Genomic DNA, 12,154 nt, shown 5'->3' with positions numbered 1-12,154 from the left:
CATTACGTTCTTCTCTTGTACCACAGTGTATCAGTCTCTGTGTACAATGTTCTCCTGGTTCTGCTCCTCTCACTCTGCATCACTTCCTAGAGGTTGTTCCAGTATCCATGGAATTCCTCCACTTTATTATTCCTTTTAGCACAATAGTATTCCATCACCAACATATACCACAATTTGTTCAGCCATTCCCCAATTGAAGGGCATCCCCTCATTTTCCAATTTTTTTGCCACCACAAAGAGCACAGTCTTGTACAAGACTTTTCCCTTATTATCTCTTTGGGGTACAAACCCAGCAGTGCTATGGCTGGATCAAAGGGCAGACAGTCTTTTATCGCCCTTTGGGCATGGTTCCAAATTGTCCTCCACAGTGGTTGGATCAATTCACAACTCCACCAGCAATGCATTAATGTCCCTACTTTGCCACATCCCCTCCAGCATTCATTACTTTCCTTTGCTGTCATGTTGGCCAATCTTCTAGGTGTGAGGTGAAACTTCAGAGTTGTTATGATTTGCATCTCTCTGATTATAGGAGATATAGAATACTTTTTCATGTGCTTATTAATAGTTTTGATTTCTTTGGCTGAAAACTGCCTATTCAGGTCCCTTGCCCATTTTTCAATGGAGAATGGCTTGACTTTTTGTACAACTGGTTTAGCCCTTTATAAATTTGAGTAATTAGACCTTTGTCAGAGGTTTTTGTTGCTTCCCTTCTAATTTTAGTTACATTGGTTTTGTTTGTACAAAACCTTTTTAATTTGATATGATAAAAATTATTTATTTTATATTTTGTGACTCTTTCTAAGTCTTGTTTGGTTTTAAAATCTTTCCCTTCCCAAAGGTCTGACATGTATACAATTCTGTGTTCACCTAATTAACTTATAGTTTCCTTCTTTATATTCAAGACATTCACCCATTCTGAGTTTATCTTGGTGTAGGGTGTGAGGTGTTGATCCAAACCTAATCTCTCCCACACTGTCTTCCAATTTTCCCAGCAGTTTTTATCAAATAGTGAATTTTTGTCCCAAAAGCTGGGGTCTTTGGGTTTGTCATAGACTGTCTTGCTGAGGTCATTTACCCCAAGTCTATTCCACTGATCCTCCTTTCTGTCTCTTAGCCAGTACCAAATTGTTTTGATGACCACTACTTTGTAATATAGTTTGAGATCTGGGTCTGCAAGGCCACCTTCCTTTGTATTTTTTTTTCATTATTTCCCTGGATATCCTTGATCCTTTGTTCTTCCAAATGAACTTTGTTATGGTTTTCTCTAATTCAGTAAAAAAGTTTTTTGGAAGTTCAATGGGTATGGCACTAAATAGATAAGTTTGGGTAGGATGTTCATTTTTATTATATTAGCTCATCACACCCATGAGTAATCAATGTTTTTCCAATTGTTATAACTAGTTTTAGCTGTCTGGAGAGTGTTTTGTAGTTGTATTCATATAGTTCCTGTGTTTGTCTCGGCAGATAGATTCCTAGGTATTTTATATTGTCTTGGGTGACTTTAAATGGAATTTCTCTTTCTAATTCTTGCTGCTGAAGTGGGTTGGAGATATATAGAAATGCTGATGACTTATGCGGGTTTATTTTGTAACCTGTAACTTTGCTAAAGTTGTTGATTATTTCAACTAGCTTTTTGGTGGATTCTCTAGGATTCTTTAAGTAAATCATCATATCATCTGCAAAGAGTGACAGCTTGGTCTCCTCATTGACAGTTTTAATACCTTCAATTTATTTTTCTTCTCTAATTGCTACTGCTAGTGTTTCTAGTACAATATTAAATAATAAAGGTGATATTGGGCATCCTTGTTTTACTCCTGATCTATTGGGAATGCGTCTAGTTTATCCTCATTGCTGCTGATGTTTGCTGATGGTTTTAGATATATACTGTTTATTATTTTTAGGAAAGGCCTTTCTATTCCTATACTTTCTATTGTTTTCAATAGGAATGGGTATTGTATTTTATCAAAGGCTTTTTCTGCATCTATTGAGATAATCATGTGATTTTTGTCAGTTTGCTTGTTAATATGGTCAATTATGTGGATGGTTTTCCTAATATTGAACCATCTTTGCATTTCTGGTATGAATCCTACCTGATCATAGTGGATAACCCTTGTGATCACTTGCTGGAATCTTTTTGCTAGTATCCTATTTAAGATTTTTGCATCTATATTCATTAGGAGATTGGCCTATAGTTTTCCTTCTCTGTTTTAACCAGCCTGGCTTTGGGATCAATACCATGTTTGGTGTTGTAAAAAGAATTTGGAAAAACCCCTTCTTGGCTTATTCTGTCAAATAGTTTTTATCATATTGGGATTAGTTGTTCTTTAAATGTTTGATAGAATTCATTTGTGAATCCATCTGGACCTGGGGATTTTTTCTTAGGGAGTTCTTTGATGGCTTGTTCAATTTCTTTTTCTGATATGGGGTTGTTTAAGTAATTTATTTCTTCTTCTTTTAATCTAGGCAATTTATATTTTTGTAAGTATTCATCCATATCATCTAGATTGCCATATTTGTTGCCATATAATTGGGCAAAGTAGTTTTTTAATGATTGCCTTAATTTCCTCTTCATTAGAGGTGAGGTCTCTCTTTTCTTTTATTATTTTCATTGCATTGTGGTCTGAAAAGGTTGCATTTATTATTTCTGCCCTTTTACACTTGTTTGCAATGTTTTTTGTGCCCTAATACATGGTCAATTTTTGTGAATGTACCATGTGCTGCTGAAAATAAGGTGTATTCCTTTTTGTCCCTATTTATTTTCTCCACATGTCTAGTAACTCTAATTTTTCTAAGAGTTCATTCACTTTTCTCACCTCTTTCTCATTTATTTTTTGGTTTGATTTATCTAGTTCGGATAGAGGAAGGTTCAGATCTCCCACTAGTATAGTTTTTCTATTTTGTCCTTAAGCTCCTCTAGTTTCTCCTTTAGAAATTTGGATGCTATGCCATTTCATTAATACATCTTGAATGTGGATATTTCCTCATTGTCTATACTGCCTTTTATCAGGATGTAATTACCTTCCCTATCTATTTTAACTAGATTTATTTTTTACCTTGGATTTGTCAGATATGATGATTGCTACTCCTGCCTTCTTTTTATCAGTTGATGCCCAATAGATTTGGCTCCATCCTCTTACTTTCACCCTGTATGTATCTACCTTCCTCATGTGTGTTTCTTGCAGGCAGCATATGGTAGGGTTTTGGATTCTAATCCACTCTGCTATTCGCTTGTGTTTTATGAGTGAGTTCATTCCATTCACATTCAGAGTTGATTTCTACTCCTGGTCCTGCCTTTCCTTCTTTCACTATTTCCTTCTACACCAATGTTTGTTTATAATCAATCCCCCTAGTTCCCACCCTTATTTTACTTCCCTTTCTACCCCCTCCCTTAAACCCCCCCTTATTTTCCTCTGTAATCTTTTTTTTAAAATTGCCCCCCCACCTCTCCCTATCTTGTTCTGCTTCCCTCCCTACCAGTCTGTTTTTTACCCTTCTACTCCCCTATAGGGTGCAAATCTATTCTCTGCCCCCAATGGATTGGATTGTTCTTCCCTCTTTGGATCAGTTTCAAAGCACATAAGAGTTGAGTATTTCCTATCTCCAACCTCTTTATCTTTCCAGTGTATTGATGTTCTCCCCCCCTCCTGCCATGTGCTTCTTTGTGACATATAAATTTACCCCCTTTTGTTTCTTTTCCCATTTCTTTTAGTATTAACCTCTTTTTTTAAGCTCTGTTTGTATGTATGTGTATATATATATATGTGTTTATATATATATATGTATGTATGTATTTATGCATGCATATATCTATATACCTATTTATGCCTTGTCCTTTCATCCTATACAGTTTGTCACTGTTCCCTCTAAGTGTAATTCTTATAGCTTACCAGGTGATAGCAACAGTTTTTAAGAGTTACCAATGACCTCTTTTCTTATAGGGATACATATCATTTTAACTTATTGAGTCTCTTAAAAATTTTGTTGTTGTTCTTTTGTTTTTCTTTCTCCCCTCTTTTTTAATTACATTTTGATGATTCTCTTGACTCCTGTGCTTGGACATCAAATTTTCTGTTCAGGTCTGGTCATTTCTTTACTAATGCTTGGAATTCTTCTATTGTGTTGAATGATCATACTTTCCCCTGTAAGGTTCTAGGATATTGAGGCAGTTTTCATGAATAATTTCCTCTGGTATTATGTCCAGGCTTTTTCTTTTGTCATGGTCTTCTGGTCGACCTATGATTCTTAAACTGTCTCTTTTCAAATGATTTTCTAAATCATCTGTTTTGTGAATGACATGCTTCATATTTTCCTCAATTTGTTTTATTCTTTTCATTTTGTTTTATAGTGTCCTGCTCCCTTGTGAGATCACTTAAATCCAGTTGCTATAGTCTGGTTCTTAAAGACTGGATTTCATGCCTGGCTTTTTGGTCATCCTTTTCATTCTGGTCTGATTTTCTTAGAAGATCGTCTTTCATCCTCTTTACCTCATCTTTCATCTCCTTGGCCTCATTTTCCAGCTGGTTGATTTTGGCTTTCAAGACACTATTTTCTCATTTTAGTTCAAGTGTTTCTGTTTCCAGATGACTTATCTTAATTTTTAAGTTCCTCTCCCAATTGTCTTCAGCCTCTCTTAATTGTGTTTTGAGTTCTTCCATAGCTAGTATCCAATTTGCTGGGATTTCTGATTTATCGTTTGCTGATCTCTCCCCCTCTGTTCCATTTGCTGAGTAGAAGCTATCTATTGTAGTTTCTTTCTTCTTTTTCTGTTGTTTGCTCAAATTCACCCCTTCTTACTCCCCATACTTTTCTGTGCTCTTGCTCCTCTCATTTTTTTGGTTTTGGGGGCTTCTGTCAGTCTCCCCTCTTGGAGATTTAACAGGAGATCTCTCGGTGTTGTCTCTGGTGGAGGTTTGTTGGGGTTTGAGCTTCCCTGTACTCTCGAGGCTTTTGATTGGATTAAAGTCCAGCAGTCAATGAGGATGGATGTGGAGCCTGGGATTCCCTGAGTTCTGGAGAATTTTGATGGGATTAAATTCAGCTTAGTTGGGCTGGGTGTGCTCTGAGTTCAAAACTTCCTGGAAGGCTGGAGCAAATATGGAGAATCTCCACAGCTCTGGCCAGGCTGCCAGGTCTATGCTCCCTTTCTAGCACCTTCCCCGCCATCTGTGTTGGACGCTCTGAACTTGGGCAGCCCTGCTTGCAAGGTATGCCCTTCAGACCAGCACCTTTGCCCGCCCAGAAGTTCCCCCTGCCGCTGGAGTCTCAGTGCTCTGGGTGGGAGGGGGGATGGGTCCTGGGACCTTCCTTCTGTCTTCCCCTTAAACCCAAATGTTCTCAGATTCCAGCTTTTTTGGGGGGTGTACATTTTGAATTAAGTCCAGCAGAAGGGTTCCTTGGCTCTGTCTTGTTCTTAAGTTTGATTTTCAGTCCCCTGGGACCATTCAGTTTGTGATCGGTTAGGAAGAGTATTCAGAGCTCTGAACTTCTGCTCCTTCTAAGCCGCCATCTTGACGCTGCTCCTCGATTATTTTAATTTCTATTTTGCCCTCTGGCTCTAAAATGTTAGATCAGTTTACCTTCATAATTGCTTGAAAGATGATGCACTGAGCTCTTTGATCATGGTTTTATACTTGTCTGATAATTCTTAGATTATCTCTTCTCAACTCATTTCCAGGTCAGTTGTTTTTCCAAAGAGATATTTTTCATTTTTTTCAATTTTTTCATTGTTTTGACTTTATTTGATTGTGTCTTTGTGTCTAATGGAGTCATTAGCTTCCACTTGCAAAATTCTAATTTTTAAGACACGATTTTCTTGACTGAGCTTTTATACCTCCTTTTCCATTTGACCAATTCTACTTTGTAAAGAGTTCTTTTTTTCCAGGTGAATTTTTGTACCTTTTTCTACAGGGCCAATTATGTCTTTCAAGTTTTTCTCTTCAGTACATTTTTGTAAGTCTGTTTCCATTTGTCCAATTCTGCTTTTTAAAGACATTCTTCCCTTTGGATCTTTGTGCCTCTTTTACCAATTTACCTATTCTGTTTTTTTAAGAAATTTGTTTCTTCTAAGATTGTGTGTGTGTGTGTGTGTTTTTCCTTAACTAATCTGTTAATTCTTTTTTTCCCCATGGTTTTCTTAGATAATCATTTCTTTTCCCAGTTTTTCTTCTTCTCTTTTTTACTTTTGATACTATACTTTTGAACTTTTCCATTCATTCTTTTTGCACTTGAGAGTAATTTGTGATTTTTTGGAGGCTTTGGATTCATTTGGAGGCATTGACTTTGTTGTCCTCTTCTGAGTTTGACTCTTTCCTGTCACTAAAATAACATTTTACATTGTCTATTTTGTTGATATTGTTGTTAACTCATTTTCCTCCCTTTTTCTTTTCTTTTAATAAAAAAAAACAACTATTAAATTTGGGTTCTGTAGCTGTCTTGAAGGAAGCAGTCTTCCAAGCTTCATGTTCATTGTGCTGCTATTTTCTGAGCTGGCTTTGGGAATCTATCTTCTTTCAGTTCTTCCAAGGTGGCATGATATAAGGAGATGTATGATTAATAGTCTCTGGGCCTGTGCTCTAGACTATGAGTAATCAGAAGCAGTCTTTTCCACATTGGAACTGCCATCAGGGTCCCCTATTCCCCTGTGTCTACAAGCATTAGTGTCTTCTAGTGCTGTTCTTACCCCTTTACTATGATCTGGTACTGCATATGGGCAATGGAGCAAGTCTTTATTCCAGAGCCAGCCAAAAGGGAGACCCCTGCCATCTTCTGAACAGCTGTCCAACCCATCCTTACCATCTGAAGCTGAGTGTTCTGAAAATCTTTGCTGCTGCTTCAGCAAAATGTGTTGCTATGTTGAGACCTGCCTTGGCAAAGTACTTTTTGCTCTACTCTGATGTGCTAAATGCCCTCCTTATCAGTTGTTATGTGCTGAAAAATTTCTTCACCTGGTCTTTTTGTGGGACATGCTATTCCAGAATTTAATTTGAGACATTATCTCACAGATTTTTAAAAGGTAATTTGCTAAAAATGATATAGGTCTATGTTCTTTCTATACCACCTTGACCTCTGCTTCATATTCTAATGGGAAAGACAAATGTGGATGGCATGAGTTTCAAGTCAAATCGAAAGATCCCATGGTCTCTGGGGAATATTAACAAAGCAGATAGTAGTCTTGCTTCCTTGAAGTGATTTCCAATGTCAATGCTATCAATTTATCATATTAAAATGCTTTACAGTGTGGAGGACTTTGGTAGAAAACATTTTGTTTTCTTGGTCTTCAATATCTGTGGCTACAGGTTGCATCTCCATGGTCATTGTGGGATGGAATGGAATGGAAGAGGGAGGTGGGCTAGAAGCCATATTGATGAAGCTGAAAAGCAATGGTTGGGAGGATGTAATAATGGCCAAGTCTATAGGGAGGAAACAGAGATGATTGGACTAGATTTTCTTCTCAAATCAAAGTTCTAGGTAGAGAATTTCAGTGATAGGTTGATTTATTCATTAGAATATAAAATAATTTTACATTTTTCTGCTTGTTCCCTGCTGGATTGAAATTATATACCAAATATAAACCTGTGTGGAATTGCTTAAGAAGGTGGCTATTAGTGATAGCAAAATGGAATGAAGGATGGATGCCCTGGAATTTAGCATACACATCTTGGGTATGTTGAAGTAATAGAATGCTTGACTCTGTTGGGTTAACTTTTGGAACTTAGTCTTAGGCCTTTAAACTGAGGGATTTATTAACTTGAGTTCTGATATCTTAGATTTGAATCCCTTTTGGTAGGTCCACTATTAAGCTCTAATTGGGTCCCAGAATAAGGGGACCCAGGAAGACAAGACCATATAAGAGAATAAACATCTGTTATGTTAACAAAATTCAAAGAAAATACCACCAACCAAAGCATATAAGTTTATACTCTCTAGTTAAAAATGTTTGATTGTACAGACTCAAGTTTATTGGCCTTAGATATAATTAGTAGACATTCTTAAAGCATTAAGATTATATAGGTAAATCTTGAAAATTAGAGAAAAATATCTTAACATGAAAAAACTACTTTATAATTCGTTATTAAAACTAAAAGCTGCTGTTTGAAAATATGAATGAAATGCATGCCAAATATAACAGTGGGTTATGGGATAAAATGGGGGAAAAGTAAACTGCAAAGAACAAGGAATTGAATTTGACAGCTGTATGAGGTGGTATATAGACTTAATATAATATTAATGATCAATTACAATTTTTTTCAATGAAAAGTGATGTATTTCCTTCACTTATATAGTAATTGTTTTTACTTTTTCCTTGTATCTTTAGGGCTCTTTATATAAATCTTCTGTGGCTCTGGACAATTGTGTCATGTACAGTGTTCTGTGGATTGGCAATGTACACCACATTTCGTGGCTGTGATCCTTTGCTATCAGAAAGAATTCAAGAATCAAATGAGGTTCAGTATTACAACTTACAATTCTATTGTCAAATCATTCAGTGACGAACAATATGATGCATTGAGAAACAAGTATCAATTGTAAGAAAGAAGAAAAAAATCCCCAAATTGAAAATGTCATTGGTACATTAATGTTGGTTTTAGGGGGAAAGAAAATGGTTTTGGATTTACATGAACTGAATGAATTTTTATTATTTCTTGTTTCACAATCTATCTTGATTTCATTCATTTTATATTCAGGAAATAGGCCGTGGAAAAATGAATATTTCTAGGATCCCTAGTGTTTGGCCACAATGAAAGAATATATCTAGGAAATATTAAAATCAAGTTTTGGACACCAAGTAAGTTAAGAATTCATTCAACAAATTTTAATTAAGCATCTATTTTATGCACTGCCCTAGGTGTGGGGGATACAGGTATAAGGAATAAAACAATTCCTACTCCCCGTGATCTCATGATCTAATGGAAACAAGTACTTTCATAAATATACACATCATAAATAGAAAGTAAATAACAAATATATGTTTTTGTTGCTCAGTCAGATCTGACTCTGATTCCATTTAGGGTTTTCTCAGCAAATATTGTGGAATGGTTTGTCATTTCCTTCTATAGCTCATTTTACAGATGAGGAAAGTGAGGCAAACATTTTTTAAGTGACTTGCCCAAGGTCCCACACAAAGTGTCTGAGGCTGTATCTGAACTTGTTTTCCTCACTTTAGCCATTGTGATAGGTTGTTGTTGTTTTGAGATAGCCTCTCCATTATGTCCTCTGGCTGCCACAACAACAAATACATATAGAATAGTTAAGTATAAAGTAGTTTGGGAGGGAGGGACAGGTGGGGGATTTGGAAAGGCTTAATCCCAAAGATGAGGTTTGAATTGCAACTTCAAGGAAGAGAAGGGGGCTCTCTGAGGTAGAAATGAGGAGGCAGTGCATTCTGGGCATGGGAGACAAGCAAGAAAAAGACTGGAGAGAGTGTATTATATGAGGAAGATGAGTTTGACTGGAGAGCAGAGCACAGGAGAATAAGGCTGGCAACATGGGTTGGGGCTAGGCAGTGTAGGACTTTGGCAATAGGGAACTCCTGCAGCTGGTTAAGAAGAGGAGTCACCGAGTTAGACGTTTGCTTAAAGAAAATCACTTAAAGGGCCATATGTAGGAGAGACTGGAATGGGGAGAGGCTTGAGGCAGAGAGAGCAATGAGGAAGCCATGCAGGAATCTGGGCAGGAGGTAATGTGGCCCTGAAGTAGGATGGGAGCTGTGCACTTGCAGAGGAGGGCTTCTAAGCCAAGTAGAGGAGGAAGGAGGGAGAGCTGAAGAGTCAAGAATATTACCAAGATTTCAGCTTTTCCCATGAGACTAAAAGGATGGTGGCACCTTTGACAGAAATAAGAAGGGGGTGAGTTTGGGAGGAAAAGGTTCTGCCTGAGACACGTTGAGTTTGGGACTTTGAGGCTTAGAGAGGCCAAGGCTAGGGAGTAGGATGTTCACATCATCTGTGTAGAGATGACAAAGCCCTGCAGCTGACAAGGTCACCATGTGAGGAAAGAGAGCAGAGAGCCTTGGGGGATCTTTCTTCTTCCTCTCCGTTAAGACAGACAAAAGCTTGTTAGGTTGGTGAATTAGCAGAATAGATTGAGAAAGGGCAGTCAGGTAGTAATACTTGTAGCTCTGACTATATGGTATTTAAAAACAATTAATTTTGTCCTTTTATTTTCTAGCTCATGATATATCTAGCTGTGGAAATTCTAGACTTTCGAGGATCTCTTGGTCTTTTTGTGGCAGCTGCTTATAGTGGATCATTGAGGTAGGAATGACATTTTTGTATAGTATGAGAGGAACCTTCAAATGCCATTCAGGTAAAATTCTGGCAGTTGTTCAGATTATAGTTATATTTGTCTAATTTATTCTATTCAATATAACTAGAATCATAACATTTTCAGATTTGAATGAGATCTTAGAAATACTGACTCTCCTCCTTACTATGTATCCATGGGCAATAGTAACTCTCATTTATATCACATTTTAGGGTTTGCAAATTACTTTTCCCACAATAATTTCATCTGGTCAGTATTATAAGTATGCCCATTGCCTATTTTACAGATGTAGAAACATAGCCTCAGAGAGGATAACTGATTTCTTATTGATCTCACAGGCTCAAAGGCAAGACTTTTGCCATTACAGCAACTGGTGCCTTTAATTAAATTCTCTGGGCCACAATTTCCTCTTCTCTAGGAGTGGGGTCAGGTCAGATGATCTTTACTTCTGTCCTTCAGTTTAGCCCAGTGGTCCTGGCATTGACAGGCTGGGCTTGCAGATTGAATGGAATTATGGGAGTCCTCAGAGAGGGGACAGTTAAAGGTAAAGGAATGGACAAGATCACCAAGAGGGAGAAAGGAGAAGGGAATGGAGAGGCACCATGTGTGAGGGAAAGGAAGGAAAGGGAGAACGCTGGCTGCCTCCCCCCTTGGATTCCGCCTTTGAGGCTCTCCTCTTCACCAGGAGTCAGTCTTGTCTTTTCCAGTCTTTTCTTCCCAGTGTCCCCCGAGCTAATAAAGAAACAAGCCAATGAACACTCCCACTTGCCCCTGAAATCTCTTTAACCCGAATCCCCCTCATTCGATCTTCCATCATTCCAGGCTTCTTGAATAAGCAGCGTCTGCATTCACTGTCTCCATTCCTTCCGCACCCTGTCACTCAAAGCACTATTATTTCTATTTTATAAGTTCACATGAATCCTTTTGTAAGTTTGTCTTGTTCTAGAATGTAAGCCATTGACTGCTTGGTTGGCATAACATTACATTTATAAATTAATTTAGCTAGTGTTATAATTTTTATCATTTACGCAGAGCCCAGTGAATATTTGCTTTTCCGAATGCCACCAGGCTGGTGCAGACCCTCAGCACCTCACATCTGCATTATTGCAATTGCAGTTGGTGGGTTGACCTGCTTCAGGTCTCTCCACATTCCAAGTCTCTGTTTAGCCACCAAAGTGTACACGTGTATGCATGTACGTCGGTGCCTTGATACACGAGCACCTTAGATCACATGCAATTTGAGACACGAGACGTCACGATGGGGATTTTTTGCTTTAAGTCGCTAGCAAATATTTGAATCACGAGCTTCCACCACCTTTCACTAGATAGCCTATGTCGGTTTCACAAGTTACACGAGGCTGTCTTGTTTAGTTCAGTGTTTATCTGGCCATGTGGGCATCTGTATTGAATTGCTTTTGCTTGTTGACAACCTCTTGGAGAAGCACAGCGAGTCACTGATGATGGAGCAACTGAAGGAGTTACAGCAGCATCAGCATACCCAGGTTTTGCAGGAAATTAGTGGGGAGGAGCCTGAGGTGGAAGAGGTAATCAGTACACAGGAGATGAAGGTAATGTTGAGGATTTGGGGGGGAAAATTAAACAGTTCATTGAAAAGACACATCCAGAAAAAGTTGCAACAGGTCCTGCATTGGAGCTGTGTAAAGACAGTTGCTTGTTTCACACATTATTTAAATGTTCTGAAAGGTAGGAAGAAACAAAGTTCCATGGAAAGGTTTTTTTGGGGCCAAAACAGATTAATTGTATTTCCATAAATTTAAAGGGGGAAATTTGATTTGACACATGAGCAAATTGAATTACAAGCTTGGCCATAGAATAAATTAAACTCCTGTGTCAAGGTACCACTCTGTGTGCGTTTATGTGTGTAGATGTA

The 12,154-nt window shown here is 37.9% G+C and overlaps 1 protein-coding gene across 3 annotated transcripts in view; it reads left to right on the top strand.

Annotated features, from left to right (window-relative positions):
• Positions 1-12,154, top strand: part of LOC100019694 (sodium-coupled monocarboxylate transporter 1-like) — a 135,196-nt gene that overhangs the window by 80,301 nt on the left and 42,741 nt on the right. For all 3 annotated transcript variants that reach the window (XM_056798697.1, XM_016425740.2, XM_007503281.3), the window contains 2 exons: positions 8,315-8,444; positions 10,168-10,253. In XM_056798697.1, the coding sequence (XP_056654675.1) occupies positions 8,315-8,444; positions 10,168-10,253 (216 nt within the window). The remainder of the gene's footprint in view (positions 1-8,314; positions 8,445-10,167; positions 10,254-12,154) is intronic.

This window comes from Monodelphis domestica, chromosome 5 (genome assembly GCF_027887165.1).
Source record: "Monodelphis domestica isolate mMonDom1 chromosome 5, mMonDom1.pri, whole genome shotgun sequence".
In the NCBI taxonomy this organism is placed as follows: Eukaryota; Metazoa; Chordata; class Mammalia; order Didelphimorphia; family Didelphidae; genus Monodelphis; species Monodelphis domestica.
Note: the sequence above shows the minus strand (reverse complement) of the source record. Positions and strands in the feature narration are given on the sequence as shown.